This window comes from Otolemur garnettii, unplaced genomic scaffold (genome assembly GCF_000181295.1).
Source record: "Otolemur garnettii isolate 467f Iridium unplaced genomic scaffold, OtoGar3 scaffold00044, whole genome shotgun sequence".
NCBI lineage: Eukaryota > Metazoa > Chordata > Mammalia > Primates > Galagidae > Otolemur > Otolemur garnettii.
In genome coordinates, this window is record NW_003852439.1 from 8,696,990 (window position 1) to 8,715,946 (window position 18,957).

Below are 18,957 nucleotides of genomic sequence, written 5' to 3' on the forward strand. Positions count from 1 at the left end.
AAAAAAAAAGTAAAAAGACACTGCTTTGAACTTATTTTGAAAATAATTTAATTAATGGTCTTTTTTTTATTGTTTGGGATTCATTGAGTACAAAGAATTAGGTTATACTGTTTGCTAAATAATGATCTTTAAATTCTTCGTGGTGCATCTAAGATCCTCTCATGGCACAGCGGTTGAAAATCACTGCTGTGGTGGGAGAGGTTGTAAGAGAAAAAGATACAAATGTTTTATTTGGAATGTGGAGAAACAACAGCTAGCAGATGTGAAAGGGGTTGCTTCTGGTGAGTAGTCCCTGAGGACTGTGAGGGATAGGGCAGGTCACTGCTATTTCTTATTATAAATCTTATCTAACTATTTGATTTTTAAAATTATATTCATGTATTATTTTTATTAAATAAATTGTTAAAGGAATAACTTAAAAAATAAAGTGAAGAAGCTAGGCATTGTTGCTCACACCTAGGAGGCCAAGGTGGGAGGATTACTTGAGTTTAAGACTAGCCTGGGCAATTACAAGATTCCATCTGTACAAATTTAAAATTAGGGTTGGGTGCAGTGGCTCACACTTATAATTATAGCATTCTGGAAGGCTGAGGCAGGTGGAATGCCTGAGCTCACAGGTTCAAGACCAGTCTGAGCAGGAGTGAGACTCCTGTCTCTAAAAATAGCTGGGCATTGTGGTAGGCGTCTGTAGACCCAGCTACTAGGGAGGCTGAGACAAGAGAATCACTTGAGCCTAAGAGTTTGAGGTTGCTGTGAGCTGTGATGCTATAGCAGTCTACAGAGGGCGACAATGAGACTCTGTCTCAAAAAAATAAAGTAGGGCAGGTGTGGTGGCCAGAAGCAGGAGGATCACTTGAGCCCAGGAGTTGAGATGATAGTAGATAGATAAGTTAATAAATAAGGAAGGAAGTAAATAAAGAGATTAAGCACAGAATAGGATGTGACAAAATGGTTGGGTCATAATGCTCTGCTTCTTTGTGCCTTGGTTTCTTCATATGCCAAATGAGGAAAGTAGTAAATCTTGCCTCTCAGTTAGAACAATTCCGTGAGGGAGAGACTATCAAGTGCTTTGTATAGTTGGGCCCAGTTGGGCTATTGTCATTATTGTCATCACTGTGATTAAAGGTCGCTTCCAGCACTAACAAGTCCGGAATTCTAGATGGATTATATATTTGATTTGGCACTGTGTGGTGGGAATGCAGTAATGAATAATACATTACTAGTACTCTGAAGCTTCTAGTCAAGAGACCTCACCGATAAGTGATAGTTAATTAGAACAAAAAATGACAATGACTATGATTGCAGTGCTATGAAACCACATAGACCTGTCTTCGCCTTGGAGGGTCAGAGTTGGCTCCAGGGTCAAAATCTAAAGTATGAGTAGTAACCAAAGGGAAGGTAACCAAAGAACATTGTAAACAACGGGAAGAGCATTTGTAAGCCCTTTGGCATGACTGAAACTTCAGGACATGAGGCTGAGTTTAAGTAGTTAGTGAGCTCTATAAATCATATGCAGGAATTTGGCTTTGTTGTGAGGGCAGTGGAGAGCCACTGCACAGTTGGTTGGTAGGATACTCTACCACCAGGTGCGTCCTTTCAAACAGTCTGGAGGTACCAGACAGAAGGCAGGAGCTTTGGTTTACAACACATAGTCCAGGCAAAAATGATGGGACTTGGACCTGGGTAAGGCAGTGAAAAGGAGAGAAATAAACAGAATGGAAAGAGATTTTTAAAAGACAAGACTTATAGATAGACTAGAAGGCAGGTCAGGGTGTGGCAAGAAGTGGCTCACTCCTGGATGTGGTGGACACTGGTGATACAAAGAGGAACAACAGGCGGGGGTAGGGGGACCCATGGTGAGCATATCACACTGCACGCAGCCTGGCATGATGTCTATAATTCTCATTGCCTAGCAGATATCTTCCTCCCTTCTAGGTTCTATGGATGAGTTCCTGTTGAAAAAGGCCAAAGAAGAGCCTGAGGGCTTTAACAGACTCTATATAGTGGCAGCATCCTTTGAAGATGTGGGAAATCACACTGTTGTAACAGCATTATTCAACAACCAGGTGTACCATTCCCCTGCCCTGGCTCTGGCTTTGGTGGACAATTTCCTTTTCAAGTTGCTTTCTGGTGCCAGGGCTTCCATCAGCGTATCCAACCACCCTCAACCTCAGTCAGCCTCAGAAGTCTCAGAGAATATCTTATATCAGTATGTGCATCTTTTCTTCTCTCCAGGTTCAAGCTTATTCATTTGTAGGGCTCCCTGCTCTATACCTATCAGGGGTGTCCAAACTTTTTTCTTTTCTGGAACACATTGGAAGAATAAGAGTTATCTTGGGCTACATAGTAAATACACAAACACTAATGAAAGCTAATTAGCAAAAAAAAAACCAAAAACGGTCCATCCATAATTTTCATGATATTTGACACCCTAGATAAGCTCAAAAAAGTCCTCACAAAATCAGCATGCCACCAGTGGACCACAGGTTGGACACCCTGAGTCCTACTTATTTCTTTGTTTCTTGTTTTAATTACAAATTATTATTTTGAGGCTCAGTGCCTGTAGCTCAGCAGATAGGATGCCTGCCACATACACTGGGGATGACTAGGGCACTAGCCACATACACTGAGGCTGGCAAGTTCAAAGCTAGCCCTGGCCTGCCAAACAAGAATGACAACAACAACAACAACAAAAAATTGCCCAGTGTTGTGGCAGGTGCCTGTAGTCCCAGCTACTCAGGAGGCTGAGGCAAGAGACTCACTTAAGCCTAAGAGTTAGAGGTTTCTGTGAGCTATGATGTCACAGCACTCTATCAAGGGCAACATAGTGAGACTCTGTCTCAAAAAATATATATTATTATTTAGAAGATAGTTGTTATTTTATGTTCCACATAAACTGCTACCTTTCTCCTCATGTCCTATCTTTTACAGGGGCCCTAAAGGACATTATCTTGTTATCAACTTGCTTTTTGGAATAGCTTTCCTGTCTAGTTCTTTTTCCATCTTGATTGTTAGAGAGAGATGCCTCTCTGCCAAGCACATCCAGTTGGTCAGTGGAGTTTATGTAGCTACTTACTGGCTCTCTGCTCTACTGTGGGACCTCATCTCCTTTCTCATCTCCAGTCTGCTGCTGGTGGTGAGTACTAGATGGTGCTGGGGTCCTTCCCCTACAGACTACAACAGGCTTACCTTGGGAACCCTTATGCAGAAGCAGAACCCACTGGGACATCTAGGCTGGCAGCTCAGCCCCTGACTGAGGACTCAGGGTTTGGAAGCTCCCTCATCACTAACCCTCAGTAAAAGATGACTGAGGTGGTCCATAGTGACTCATACCTATAATTCCAGTACTTTGAGAGGCTGAAATGGAGGATCACTTGAGTCCAGAAGTTTGAGACCAGCCTGAGCAACATAGTGAGACCCCACCTCTACAAAAAATAGAAATCTAGCAAGGCATGGTTGTGCACATTTGTAGTCTCAGCTACTTGGGAGGCTGAAGCAGAAGGATCACTTGAGCCCAGGAGTTTGTGGTTGCTGTGGAGCCAGGCTGACACTGCTATACTCTACCCTAGGCAATAGAGTGATACTGTCTCCAAAAAAAAAAAAGCCACCCAAAAAACACAAATGATGACTCAGTTCCTGGTATTGTTAGGAGAAAATTCTGTGGCACCCACAGAATTACTGCCTGAAGCTAGTAAGAGGTAGTGCTTTGGGAACATGAAATACCTTTATTGTCCAGAAATACCTCACCAAGGTAGTGATGGTTGAAGTATTTGGTTGTGATTGAATTAAGTAGTTTGAGAGTTCCATGGTTATTTTATTCAGAGTGGATCACTTACTTTTTTGTTTTGACTGTGGAATTTGTGAACATCCCTGAACTCTCATCCCGCCATGCTGCACTGTGCTTTCCAAGGCAGCTGCTGCAAGCAGAGTTTGGGGCTTGCCGAACTCTGCATCAGGGGAGGAGTGGATGCAGGGAGATGCCTGGGATTTGCTAGCACCTTATTTTTACAATGGAGCTTATCATATTCTTTCTCCAGTGTCTAGGATTGACTCTTAGTGACTTTTCTAAAATTTTCCCCCTTTATTTTCCTCAGATGGTGTTTTCATACTACAATGAAGAAGCTTTCACACGCAATGGAAACATGCTGGCTGTGATCTTGATGTTAATGTTGTATGGCTCAGCCATTATCCCCTGCATCTACTTGGTCAGTTTCTCCTTCGAAAATGCTGCTAATGCGTGTGTCAAGCTTGTCATAATGCTCACCTTCTTGAGCATCTGCCCCTTTGTTCTCATCTCCATCACAGGTGAACAAGGTAAGGACCATTTTAGCCACATATCACATCAAACTTTCACGTTTCCTCCAGCAGCCTCAGATATTGTGCCCAGGAAGGTGGGTATCTACTAAAAACCTGAGGGGGAGTGTTCACTGAAACTATAGTCTGAAGAGGTCCAAACTGGAAACGTCCCAAACACACATCTCCATGAGAACGAAAAAATACAGTTGTCATATTTATTCAATGGATCACTACTTAATAAAACAGGGACATTTAACTATGTGAATGAGTGTCATAAATAACGATGTCGACCCTAAAAGTGATTACTGTATGACACCACTCACGTCCAGTCCACAAGCAGAGAAAACTAATCCTGGTGATAGAATCAGAAAAGTGGTTGCCTCAGAGTTGGGGAGAGAAAAATTGACTAAAAAGAGACTTTAGAGAACTTTCTAGAGTGATGAAACTTCCTAATGAACTTTCTAGTTCTTTATCTTGGTTGGAATCTTTGTAACCTGGGCTTATATATTTTTAAAAATTCATCACATTGTCCATTTATGCTCTGAGCATTTCACTAAAATATATTATTCCTTGATAAAAAAGATAATAAGTAAATGAATATACCAAGGTTAAGGAACACCTGCTTGGTGAGTGTGCAGATAGAGTAAAGGAAGCCAGAAGTGAGGAATCATTCACACCACACTCCTTAAAACTGGCATCTTCACATTTAGGCTGCCATCGCTCCAGCTCAGGGTTGGATAAACACACTGACATCTTACCTCTGGAATGCTCTCAGGAGTCATTCTGTCTCCTAAGGGACTCTTAATGGTAATTTGTCTCCTCTCTCTGTAAGATGACATTCAGACAACTCTGTAGCTGGCCTACCAGACCTGCTCTTGCCCCCCTTCTCACTTGTAAACCTCGTCTCCTTTACCCTCAACTCCACCCTCTCTGCAAAAGCCTCCTCTGTTGCAGCCATGCCCTTACTGATTTCCTTAAACATGTTGTGCTCTTTCTGATTCTTGTGTATAAACAACTGAAATTGAAGTAAAGTGACACAGATTCAGGAGCATAGCAGAAGAAAAATCCTTTTGTGTTGGAGGTTAGATGACTATAGAGGAAGAGGGAAAACCAGGGGTCAGGGAGGACCAGGTCTCAGCTCCAAATGTCTGGGAATGTGGTGGTATAGAGACTGAGAATGAAGGAGAGATGGTAGAAGATGTGCCCTTTTCTTCCTGCAAGTAGAGGTAATATTTCCTTTTCTCTTCATAGAGCTAGGCTACACAACAGTTGCAAAATCCTTGGATGATACATTCCTGATACTTCCAGGCTACTGCCTGGGGATGGCTTTCTCCAACTTATATTACAACTTTGAATTACAGCAGTTGTGCAAGACCAAGAACCTGAACCACATTGAGTGCAATGAAGTTTGTGAGTATTGTAAATGGAATTTTTTGGTTATATTTTTGATATATAATTCACACAAAATTCACCCTTTTTAAGTTTACTAGTCAGTGTTTGTGTGTATTCAGAGAGTTTTTCAACCTTTATCACTATCTAACTCCAAAATATTCATCATTCTAAAAAGAAATCGTATACTTAACAGTCATTCCCCATTCCCTTCTCTCCCCAGCTGCCCCTGGCAATTACTAATCTACTGCCTATCTCTATGATTTGCCTGTTCTGGATTTTTCACAAAGACACAGTCATACAACATGTGATCTTTCTGTTGATCCTCTTTCACTTAGTGCAACATCTTTCAGGGTTATCCATATTGTAGCATTTATCAGTATTTCGTTCTTTTTTTTTTAGACAAAGTCTTTCTCTGTCACCCAGGCTAGAGCACAGTGAGGTCAGCTTAGCTCCCTGTAACCTCAAACTCCTGGGCTCAAGTGATCCTCCTGCCTCAGCCTCCTGAGTACCTAGAACTACAAGCTTGAGTCACCACGCCTGGCTTAATCTTCTATTTTTCGTAGAAGTGGGCTCTCATCCTTGCTCAGGCTGGTCTCAAACTTCTGGCCTCAAGAAATCCTCCTGCCTCCCAAAGAGCTAGGATTATGGGAATAAGCCACCTAACTCAACCCCTTATCTCTTCGTAAGGTGACAGATTACTCTCTAGTGTCCTTTCTTTTGGACCTGAAGGACTCTTTTTAACATTTCTTACCAGGAAAATCTAACGGTAATTTTATGACCCATTTTCCAACATTTTGTAATTTCCTTTTTAATATTACAAAGCTAGGTGCCTGGTCCCAGCTACTTGGGAGGCTGAGGCAGGAAGGTCACTTGAGCCCAGGAGTTCAATGCCAGCCTGGGCAACACAGTAAGACTCCAACTCTAAAAACAAAAATTCATATAGCTATTCTAGTATCTCATTGTGATTTTGATTTTTGTTTCCCTAACTACTAATGATGTTGAGCATCCTTTCATGTGCTTGTTAACTATTTGCATACCTTCTTGAGAGAGCTGTCTAGTCAAATCCTTTCTCAGCTTTTAATTGAATTGTCTTTTTATCATAAAGTTGTAAGAATTCTTTATAAATTTGGATACCAAGGCTGGGTGTGGTGGCTCATGCCTGTAATCCCACCACTTGGGAGACCCATGTGAGTGGATTGCCTGAGCTCACGAGTTTGAGACCAGCCTGAGCAACAGCGAGACCTCGTCTCTAAAAATAGCCTGGCATTGTGGCAGGTGCCTGTAGTCCCAGTCACTTGGGAGGCTGAGGCAAGAAAATCGCTTGAGCCCAAGAGTTTGAGGTTGCTGTGAGCTATGACAGACTCTGTCTCAAATAAATAAATAAATTTGGATACCAGACCCTTATCAGATATATAATTGTCAAGTATTTCCTCTTATTTTGGAGGTTGCTTTTTACTTTCTTGATAATGTCCTTTAATGCACAAAAGTTTTTAATTATGACAACGTCTAATTTATCTGTTATTTTTTTTTTTTTTTGCCGCTTATGCTTTTGATTTAAGAAGCCATTGCTTTATCCAAGATATGGAAGATTCACATGTGTATTTCCTTATAAGAGTTTTAGCTCCTACTTTTAGGTCTTTGACTCATTTTAACGTAATTTCCTTTTTGGTGTTTTTTTTTTTTTTTTTTAATAAAAGACAGGATCTTGCTCTGTCACCCAGCCTGGAATGCAGTGGCATCATCATAGCTCACTGTGGCCTCAGACTCCTGGGTTCAAACAATCCTTCCACCTCAGCCATCTGAGTAGCTAGAGGCACATATCACCATACCCCAGCTAATTTTTCTATTTTTATAAAATAGAGGTGGAGGCTTGCTATTTGCTCAGGCTAGTCTCTAACTCTTGAGTTCAAGTGATTCTCCTTCCTTGGCCTCTCAGATTTCTAGGATTACAAGCATGAGTCACCTCACCCAGACTTGAGTTATTTTTTTCCATGCATCAGGTAAAGGTCCAAATTCATTCTTTAGCATATATATCAAATTGTCTCAGCACTATTCTTTGAAAAGACAAAAGATCTATGCTTTGGAAGATTTTTAACTACAAATTCAATTTCTTTGATAGCTCATCTTATTAGTTACTATTTAGTTCTGGTATTTTGATACTTTCAAAGAATTGGTCAGTTTCAGTTCAGTTGTTTTATTTATGGGCTAAAATTGTTCATAGTATTCCCTTATAATTATTTTAATGTCTATGGAGTTTGTGATGAGGTAAGGTCCTTTTTTTCATTCCTGATATTGGCTATATTTTCTTTCCTTTTTGTCAGTCTTGCTAGAGATTTACCAATTATATTGTTCTTTTCAAAGAACCACCTTTTGATTTCATTGATTTTTCTCTATTTTTGTTTTAATTTCAGTAATTTTCACTCATAATATGCCTTCTTTCTGCTTGGTTTGGGTTTATTTTGTTGGTCTTTTTGTACTATTTAAAGCTGGAAGTATAGATTATTAATTTGATAACTTTCTTTTCCTTTTTTTTTTTTTGAGACAGAGTCTCACTATGTCACCCTTGGTAGAGTGCTGTGGCATCATAGCTCACAGCAACCTCAAACTCTTAGGCTCAAGCAATTCTCATGCCTCAGCCTCCCAAGTAGCTGGGACTATAGACACACACCACAACGCCTGGCTATTTTTTGTTGCAGTTGGAATTTGTTGTTTAGCTGGCCTGGGCCAGGTTTGAACCTGCCACCCTTGGTGTATGTGGCTCCTGCTGTAACCATTGTGCTATGGGCACCGAGCCAATTTGATAACTTTCTTTTCTTTCTCTCTCTCTGTCGCCCTGGGTAGAGGAGTACCCTGGTGTCACAGCTCACAGCAACCTCAAAATCTTGGGTGTAAGCAATTCTCTTGCTTCACCCTCCCAAGTAGCTGGGACTACAGGCACCCACTGTAAAGCCTGGCTATTTTTTGGTTGCAGTTGTCATTGTTGTTTGGCAGGCCCAGGCTGGGTTCAAACCTGCCAGCTCCAGTGTATGTCGCTGGCGCCCTAGCTGCTGAGCCACAGGTGCTGATCCTTTTCTTCTTTTCTTTTGAGAAAGAATCTCTGGAAAGTTCTTATTATTTATTTATTTTTAGAGACAGAGTTTCACTTTGTTGCCCTCAATAGTATGCACTGGTGTCACACAGCTCACAGCAACCTCCAACTCCTGGGTTTAGGCGATTCTCTTGCCTCAGCCTCCCGAGTAGCTGGGATTACAAGCACCCACCACAATGCCTAGCTATTTTTTTGTTGCAGTTTGGCTGGGGCCAGGTTTGAACCCACCACCCTCTGTATATGGGACCAGCGCCCTACCCACTGAACACCACAGGCACCGCCTGAGAATCTCTGTTATCCAGGCTAGGGTACAGTGGTGTCAGCTTCACTCACAGCTACCTTAAACTCCTCAAGTGATCCTCCTATCTCTGCATTCTGAGTAGCTAGGACTACAGGTACCTGCAACAATGCCTGGCTAATTTTTCTAATTTTTGTAGAGACAGGGTATTACTGTATTGTTCAGGCTGATCTCAAACTCCTGGTGTCAAGTAATGTCCTCATCTTGGCCTCCCAAAGTACTAGGATTACAGGTATGAGCCACCATGCCTAGCCAAGAACTTCCTTTTCTAATGTAAGCATTTAATGGTATACCATGGACACTTTCAGCTGAACTATTTTAGCTGTTTCTCACAATTTTGATATGTCATATTTTTATTTTCATTAAGACGTTTGTAGGGACGAGGTGGCTCATGCCTGTAATCCTAGCTCTTTGGGATTACAAAATCCCAAAGGCCAGGGTGGGAGGCTCCCTTGAGTTCAGTAGTTCAAGACCAGCTTGAGCAAGAGCAAGATCCCACATCTCTATTAAAAAAACAGAAAAATTAGCTGGGTATTGTGGTGGGTGCCTGTAGTCTGAGCTACTTGAGAGGCTGAGGCAGGAGGATCACCTGAACCCAAGAATTTGAGATTGCTGTGAGCTAGACTAATGCCATGGCACTCTAACCTGGTATCCTGGGCAACAGAGTAGACTCTTGTCCCAGGGGAAAAAAATAATCTTAATTTAATAACATCACATTTTGCTACAGAAAAAAGAAATAGGCTCAGTGCCTGTGGCTCAAGTGGCTAAGGCGCCAGCCACATACACCTAAGGTGGTGGGTTCGAATCCAGCTCGGGCCCACCAAAAAACAATAACGGCTGCAACCAAAAAATAGCCGGGCGTTGTGGCGGGTGCCTGTGGTCCCAGCTACTTGAGAGGCTGAGGCAGGAGACTCGCTTGAGCCCAGGAGTTGGAGGTTGCTGTGAGCTGTTATGTCACAGCACTCTACTCAGGGGGATAGCTTGAGGCTCTGTCTCAAAAAAAAAAAGAAAGAAAAAAGATGTCTATAAAAGTAGACTTTTTAAGATTAATATTTTGGATTGACAAATCATATTTATATGCATTTATGGGGAACAGTGTTATATTCTGCTATACAGCGTGAAATGATTAATCCAGGTTAATTTTTAAAAATCAAGCCTATTAACATCTCATTTACCTATCATTTTTTAAGATGAGACATTTTAAATTTATTTTCTTGTTATTTGGAAGTATATAATACATTATTAGTGACTGTAGTCAACTTTCCATGAGATCTTCCTGCCTCAGCCTCCCTAGTAGCTGGGACTACAGGCACCTGACACAATGCCCGACTAAGTTTTTTCTGTTTTTAGTAGAGACAGGGTCTCACTCTTGCTCAGGTTGGTCTTGAACTCCTGTGTGCAAGGGATTCTCCTGCCTGAGCCTCCTAGAGTGCTAGGATTACAGGTATGAACTACTGTGCCTGGCTTATTTTTTAAATTCTATTTTTATTTTAGAAGATAATATCTAGAAAATATGAAAGAATTATGCACAAAACTATAGCAGTACCTGTGTTTTCTAGTTCATGTATCTTTGTTTGTTTGTTTGTTTTTGCTTTTGAGACAGTCTCACTCTGTCACCCCGGGTAGAGGCACATAGCTCACAGCAACCTCAAACTTCTGGGCTCAAGCAATCCTCCTGCCTCAGCCTCCTGAGTAGCTGGAACTACAGGCGCCTGCCACAACACCCAGCTAGTTTTTCTATTTCTAGTAGAGATGGGGGTCTCACTTTTTGCTCAGGCTGGTCTTAAACTCGTGAGCTCAAGTAATCCACCTGCCTCGGCCTCCCAGAATGCTAGGATTACAGATATGAGCCACTGCACCTGGCCCATGTCTCTTTTTTCAAATGAGCATTAATTTATTTTATAATTTTAAAATACAGATTTCAAAGAAAAAATTTTAAGATACACCAGATAAAAGAGGCCTTTAAGTGTTTTTTACATTAGTGGTCATTTGAAATTGCAGGGTGATTAATGATTGGTAGAAGAAATAAACATATAAATATTTTTAATTTCAAATAACTGTCGTGTGGATAAAGAAAAACCTTTTATTTATTTTATTTTGTTTTTTAATTGACAAAGAAAATTTATATATGTTTGTTGTATACAACATGAGGAAAGTCTTTTATTACATTATTTTTACACACAAGGAAAACACAATAGTCATGCTGACTATTTGCAGGGCCATGGTGATAGCACTAATGATAATAATGCTTCTGTTAAGTGTTCTTTTTTTTAATTATTAAATCATAGCTGTGTACATTAATGCAATCATGGGGTACTGTTAAGTGTTTTTTATTGTAATAGGAATTACCTTCTTTGCATAAAGGTAAGGAATAGCTTTGAAGATTAATAACTTCAGTCTTCAGATATTGATCACTTCTGTTTATCCTATTTTAGCAGAAGGATATGTGGTCCAAAAGAACATCTATGCCTGGGAGTCTCTAGGGATAGGGAAGTACCTAACAGCCTTGGCTATCTTAGGACCCATATATATAATCCTGCTTTTCTTTATTGAAACCAATATGTTCTGGAAACTGAAAACCAGGTTTGCTTACTTCTGCACAAAGAAAAATTTGGTGAGTGTATCAGAATTTAAATATTCTAAGGACAGGTCAAGGGCCAGACTTCATATCTTCCTTCCTGTGGTCTCTAACTGCCTGGATTCTTCAGCACCAGAAGGAGCCTGGAGACCATCTGGTCCAATCTCATGGCAATGACAGCTATGCCCAGGGGCACTCAGAGAGAGAGGATGGCCCTAGCTTAGCCTCTGTTATCCTGATCCATAATGCTAGTCACCTGGGTGCCTTAAGGGCCTGCTTGTCAGACTCTGGGTTTCCTAAAACCAGTCACCTTCTGGAACATCTCTTCCCCATAGTCATCCATGAGCCAGGCAGGAGAAGGGTCTATTCAACTCTTGGTCAGAATATCTTCTAGAGGCCAAGACCACCCAAAGAAACTTTGTAGAAAACAGCCTTTTGTTATATCTTGCCATATTCAGGCTTTCAGTCTGAATAGTTTTCCTCAAAAGTCACTGTATGTGAAATCTCCCCATCTCCCATATCATTGTCATGTCTATATGACTTCAGCCTTGTATACCTGTAGGCACTCCTGAGATAAGGGTAGGAGTGTGTGAACAAGAACCAAGGGAGGTGGTCTTCCTAGGGAGGTGGTTTTTGTGGTTCCCCTTAACCTCTGCTTTCTCCTCTTTCAAAACAGTTACATTTTCCCTCCTTGTTCTGGAAATATAGGCAGTGTTGCGCAAAGTTACACTAGTACCTGAAGACCAAGATGTCAAAGAAGAGGCAAAAACTATCCAGACTCATTTGAGAAAGTTGTATGAGAAAAATCCACTAGTTGTTAAAAAAATATCAAAGGTAAAGTCAACTTGGCTTTTAAAAGTCAAGAACATTATTCTCTGGGGACCTTTGCTACAAATTTGACAATTTGGTGGACACAGCCTTGCCTATGGGCTTGGAGTCCTGGTGGCTGACTCAGTGTGAGGTTCCTCTGTGTGAATGAATCACATCTGAGTTCATGTATGTCCCCAGAGACAGACATCAGCCACTCAGCCCTGTGTTTTCTGGGCTATGGTCCCTAGAAGAATGGAAGACCTGGGATGGGAGGGAACCAGAGCCATGAACCCCAAGAAGCAAGTAGGGCTAAAAAGTCAAACATGATTGGTTGAATCTCTCTGGATCTAGAAGACAATTTTCAGAGGAGCCGAGGTAAGGGAAAATTTCAGAAAGCTCAAACCAGGTTTCCTCAGACTCCCTGATTGCTTCAGAGAGAATTCTTTTGAAAAATATTTCAAATATCCAGGAACTTGGTAATATTTTCCTCCAAGTTTGTTAGTTGTATTGTTTCCCTATAGTTACAAGTGGTTAAAAACAAAGAAAATCATGAGACAAACATCAAAAAGATTTTGTTTGCTATAGGGATAGAAGAGAAAAGCCTTATTTTAGAGAACTAAGTTTCCAATATGCAAGTTAGAAGAGAGAAAGCCTAACTACTCATGTTGAAATTAGCAGCTGAGGGTGGCGCCTGTGGCTCAGTGAGTAGGGCGCTGGCCCCATATACCGAGGGTGGCAGGTTCAAACCTGGCCCTGGCCAAACTGCAGCAAAAATAGCCAGGAATTGTGGCGTGTACCTGTAGTCCTAGCTACTTTGGAGGCTGAGGCAAGAGAATTGCCTAAGCCCAAGAGCTGAAAGTTGCTGTGAGCCATGACACCACAGTATTCTACCCAGGGCAACAAAGTGAGACTCTGTCTTTAAAGAAAGAAAGAAAGAAAGAAAGAAAAGAAAGAAAGTAGCAGCTGAGAGAAGGCAGGTCCCAGCCCAGGGCCTGTGTGCAGGAGGGGCAGCCTGGGCACAAAGGCAGCACAGACCTATCCTAGAGTGCTGTGCAGTGAACACAGTACAGCTCCAGGACTGCTGACCACCAGCTCCTCACTGTGTCTCCTGTCTTTCATATCTCAGATCTATGTCAAGAAGGTACCCCTGCTGGCTGTGAATGAAGTATCCTTCACCGTGCAAGCACAAGAATGCTTTGGACTTCTTGGCCTCAATGGAGCTGGGAAGTCTTCCGTTTTCAAAATGCTTACTGGGGAAAAGCCCATAACCTCTGGAGATGCCTTTGTTAGGGGCATCAGCATCAAGTCTAACATAGGGAAGGTGGGTATGGCCTTGGAAACAAAGCTGGAGATTTGGGGAAAGGAAACTAGAATGGGTCTTATCTCTGAAGAATTCCACATTATCAGTTTCATCTGTGACACCCCCCCAAATCCATATCTGCATCCTAGATGCTTCTCTGAGCTCCAACTGTTTACTTAGTGTCATCTCATGTATGTCCTTCAGGCACCTGAAACTCAACAAGCCCTAGAGTGTCTCCACTATTCTTCTGGGGGGAAGGAGTGGCTCATGCCCACCTGCTACTCAAGGAACCATCTGGACGTGCAGTCAGCAGCCACAGTCCACAAATGCCCCTGCCCATGTAACCCTTGAATGTGCTCTCCCGGCTCCTATTCCTACTAGACACCCCAAGCTAAAGTGACTACTAATTGTTAATCTGTCTCTTCCTCGACTGCTCTGCCACACTTCTTGTTGCCTTTACTCCTGCAAACACCAGCCTTCCTATGTCTATTCCAGTAGCTGCCCCCTCTTCTAGCTCTTCTCTGTCACTAGTACTTCTTTTTCAAACTCATTTGGTTGCTCTTCTTCACCTGGTCCTATAGACTGGCATTTCTCATTCAACATGCACTGAGTCTTTTAAGCTAATAAAGGAAAAAATAGAAGAATGAAAAAAATAACGTGACAGGCCGGGCACAGTGGCTTATGCCTGTAATCCTAGCACTCTGGGAGGCTGAGGTGGGGTTGGATTGCTTGAGCTCACAAGTTTGAGACCAGGCTGAGCAAAAAGTGAGACCCTATCTTTACCAAAAATAGAAAAACTGAGGCAAGAGGATAGCTTGAGCCCAAGAGTTGGAGGTTGCTGTGTGCTATGATGCCATGGCATTCTACCCAGGGCAACAGCTTGAGGCTCTGTCTCAAAAAAAAAGAAAAGAAAAGAAAGAAAGAAAGAAAAAACAATAATGTGACAAGATAAAAATTGGGAGGAGAGCATGGGACATAAAGGATAAATAATTCCTTAAGCTTATGAGTAAGGAACATATGAGATAAATAGATACCCTGAATAAGATTGTAGGTTTTCATCAGAGAACTGCAAATCAAAACTACTCTGAGGCTTGGTGCCTATAGCTCAACCGGCTAAGGCACCAGCCACGTACACCTAAGGTGGCGGGTTCGAATCCCCAGCCCGGGCCCGCCAAACAACAATGACGGCTGCAACCAAAAAATAGCCGGGCGTTGTGGCGGGCGCCTGTGGTCCCAGCTACTTGGGAGGCGGAGGCAGGAGACTCGCTTGAGCCCAGGAGTTGGAGGTTGCTGTGAGCTGTAATGCCACGGCACTCTGCCCAGGGTGACAGCTTGAGGCTCTGTCTCCAAAAAAAAAAAAAAAAAAACTACTCTGAGATATCACCTAACACCAGTGAGAATGGCGCACACCACAAATTCTCAAAGCTACAGATGCTGGCATGGATGTGGAGAGAAAGGAACACTGTTATATTGCTGATAGGACTGCAAACTAATACAACCTTTTTGGAAGGAAATATGGAGAATCCTCAACTCAAATAGGACCTCCCACTTGATCTTGCAATCCCATTACTAGGCATCTACCCAAAAGAAAAAAAAAATCCTTTTATCATAAGAACATTTGCACTAGACTGTCACAGCTCAATTTACAATTGCCAAATGTGGAAACAACCTAGGAATATATTAACAAGCTATGGTATATGTATACCATGGAATACTATTCAGCCATTAAAAAGATGGGAACTTTACATCTTTTGTATTAACCTGGATAGAGATGGAACACATTCTTCTTAGTAAAGCATCATAAGAATGGAGAAATAAGAATCCAGTGTACTCAATTCTAATATGAAGGCAATAGAAGAACTAATACAAGGAGTAGGGAAGGGAAATGAGGGAGCGAGAAGAGGAGAGGAGGGAGGGGAATGGGGGTTGTGGTGTATGGCATATCTCTTGGGTGTGGGACACAATTATAAGAGGGACTTTATCTAACAAATGCTATCAGTGTAACCTAATTCTTTGTACCCTCAATGAATCCCAAACCATAAAAAAAAAAAAATTAAGTAGAGAAAACAGTAAAGAAAAAAAAAGATTTGTATATTTAAATCCAAATATATCAGTAATTACATTAGATATAAATGTAATAAAAACTCTAATCAATAGATTAAAATTATCAGATGAGATCTGGGAATGATGGCTCATACTTGTAATCTCACCAGTTTGAGAGGCCAAGGTGAGAAGATTGCTTGAAGCCAGGAGTTCAAGACCATCCTGAGTAACATAGTAATGACCCTGTCTCTACAAAAAATAAATTAGCTGGGTGTGGTGGTAGGAGCCTGTAGTTCTAGCTACTCAGGAAGGCTAAGGCAGGAGGATCCCTTGAGCCCAGGAATTTAGGGGTTACTGTAAGCTATAATCACACCATTGTGCTCCAGCCTGGATGACAGAGCAAGACCCCATTTCTAAAAAAATAAATAAATAAAATTATCAGAAAGGATACCCAAAAGGTTAAACATAGACCTAGCAATTCTGCTCCTAGTGTATACCCAAAAGAACTGAAAACCTACATCCACACAGAAACCTGTATGAGAATATTCATGGACAAAAAGGCATTTTATTTTTAAGTATGTATTACATCCCTAGAAAAAGAATCCTAGGATTTTCCCTCCTATGTGTTTTCTTCTTGCTTCTCCCTGGGCCATGATGCCAGCTAAAATTGTCAGTACAATGAAACCAAACTGGCAAGATGCAAGCAGATTATTCTGCCATTTTTCTAGATTTTTGAGTTGCACATCAAATTTGAGACTGATCACTTCACACTTGTTTAACCTGCCTGCGATGTTCACAACAATTTTCTCAGCTCTGTGATCATTAATGATTTCAAATTTGGCAATGTAAGCATGATTCATCATCACAGTTAGAAACTAAACAGTGACTTTGGAACACAGCCTTATAAGGAAGTACCTGATGTTTGCCTCTTTTCGGCACTGTTGATGCTCTTAAAAGCATCATCCAGGACATTCATATGCACCAGTATAGTGGCACAGAAAGATGGCAGAAAGAGCCTTGAAGACATTTTGATGACATTCAGGACATCAAAGGTAATATATAACAACAGCTCTCATGGCCACTCCAGAAAAAAAGTTCCAAAATTGCTTTTAAGGGTGGCATCAGTGTATAGCTTCCCAAGGGGAGTATTTCAAAGGTGACCATAGCAATATTCAGCAATGAGGTATGTAGTACTTTTTCTAGGATGAGTTTGCAAATTTAATCATCTATCCTTGTTATGATTCCATTTATATGAAATGCCCAGGCAAATCCATGAAGACAGTATGTAAATTAGTGGCAGCCAGGGGCTGAGATATGAAGAGAAATGGGGAGTGACTGCTTTTGGGTATAGGTTTCTTTTTAGGGTGATGAAATGTTCTAAAATTGATTGTGATGACAGATGCAGGGCTCTGAATATGCTAAACACCTTTGAATTGTACTTAGTAATGGATGAATTATATAACATGTGAATTGTATCTTAATACAGCTATTATAAAAACAAAAGGAAAGAAAGGAGGGAGGGATGGAGGGAAAAGAAAAAGGAACAAGGACAAGTGGTCCAGGCCACACCCTCCATCTGGCCTCATTGTCATTAGCCACACATTCAACAGACATTTGCCATGGCTCATACAGAAAGTATGAACGCTAGTCCATAAACTCAAATGATAAGAAATATTACATTTCTTTGTTATTATTTCATCTGCCTGCAAGGCCCTAATCCTGCCCAACTGATGAGATATTGGATTTCAGTCTTTCTGGAACCAATGTGCACCCAGCAGTTTGTGAAAATTCTGAGTTGGGGAGACAAAATTTAATTAATTAATTTATTTTTATTTTTATTTTTGAGACAGAGTCTCACGTTGTCATTCCTGGTAGAGTGCCATAGTGTCATAGCTCACAGCAACCTCAAACTCCTGGGCTCAAGTGATTCTCTTGCCTCAGCCTCCCAAGTAGCTGGGATTACAGGTGCCCACCACAAAAAGCCTGGCTGTTTTTAGAAACAAGGTCTCGCTCTTGCTCAGGCTAGTGTTGAACCTGTGAGCTCAGGGCAATCTACCTGTCTTGGCCTCTCAAGAGTGCTAGGATCACAGGCATGAGCCACCATGCCCAGCCCAGAATTTAATATATTTAACCTGTTTTCTCCTAGAAATCTCACGTGAACTAATCCCATCAACAAATGCTAATAAAGTTGCCTCCTTGCTCTCTTCCTTTGCAAATCTGCTCACTGCCCTTTGTATGGACTTTTTAGGCATACTTCTCATTCTTATCAGAATTTGCTGGCTTTCCAGAAATCAGTAGCACCTTCTGAAAGTCCATGTTGCGCTTCTGTCAGTCATCAATCTCTGCTTCAGAATTATTTGGCCCCAAGGTGGGGTAATCATTGGTCCATGTTATTGGTCCACTGTATGGTGTACAGGGCTGCTTGGCTACCCAAGATAAGCCATTCTAGGCAGTAGGATTCTCTCTCTTTCTCTATCTCTCTGCCTCCCTCCCTCCCTCCTTCTTTCACAGAGTCTTACTCTGTTGTCCAAGATAGAATGCCATGGCCTCAGCCTAGCTCACAGGAATCTCAGACTCCTGGGCTCAAGTGATCCTCCTGCCTCAGCATGGCATTCCAGGAACATGCCACCACACTTCACTAATTTTTCTATTTTTAGTAGACTAAAGGTCTTGCTCTTGCTCAGGCTGGTCTTGAACTCCTGAGCTCAAGGGACCTCTTGCCTTAGTCTCCCAGAGTACTGGGGTTACAGATGTGAGCTGTTGTGCCTGGCCTTTTCATTTTATTTAAACCAAATTGCAGCAGGATTGGTGTGGTGGCTTGTACCATTTTCAAGCTTTCTATCCCAAAATGATTCAAGAAATAGAAAACTTAGCTGAGTGCAGTGGCTTACACCTATATTCCAAGCACTCTGGGAGGCCAAGGCAGGAAGATCCCATGAGCTCAGTAGTTCAAGACCAGCCTGAGTAAGAGTGAGACCCCGTCTCTGTTAAAGATAGAAAAATTAGCCAAGTGTTGTGGTGGGTCCCAGTAGTCCTAGTTACTACTCAGGAGGCTGAGGCAGGAAGATCCCCTGAACCAAGGAGTTTGAGATTACTGTGAGCTAGGCTGAGGCCAGGCACTCCAGACTCTGAGAGTCTGTCAAAAAAAAAAA

At 41.7% G+C, this 18,957-nt stretch overlaps 1 protein-coding gene across 1 annotated transcript in view; it reads left to right on the forward strand.

Moving 5' to 3' along the window:
- LOC100948930 (ATP-binding cassette sub-family A member 17-like) overlaps positions 1 to 18,957 on the forward strand; it is a 137,500-nt gene that overhangs the window by 111,687 nt on the left and 6,856 nt on the right. The window contains exons 19-25 of the mRNA XM_023513859.1: positions 1,936 to 2,209; positions 2,932 to 3,136; positions 4,095 to 4,314; positions 5,548 to 5,706; positions 11,510 to 11,688; positions 12,361 to 12,486; positions 13,589 to 13,783. Of these exons, the coding sequence (XP_023369627.1) occupies positions 1,936 to 2,209; positions 2,932 to 3,136; positions 4,095 to 4,314; positions 5,548 to 5,706; positions 11,510 to 11,688; positions 12,361 to 12,486; positions 13,589 to 13,783 (1,358 nt within the window). The remainder of the gene's footprint in view (positions 1 to 1,935; positions 2,210 to 2,931; positions 3,137 to 4,094; positions 4,315 to 5,547; positions 5,707 to 11,509; positions 11,689 to 12,360; positions 12,487 to 13,588; positions 13,784 to 18,957) is intronic.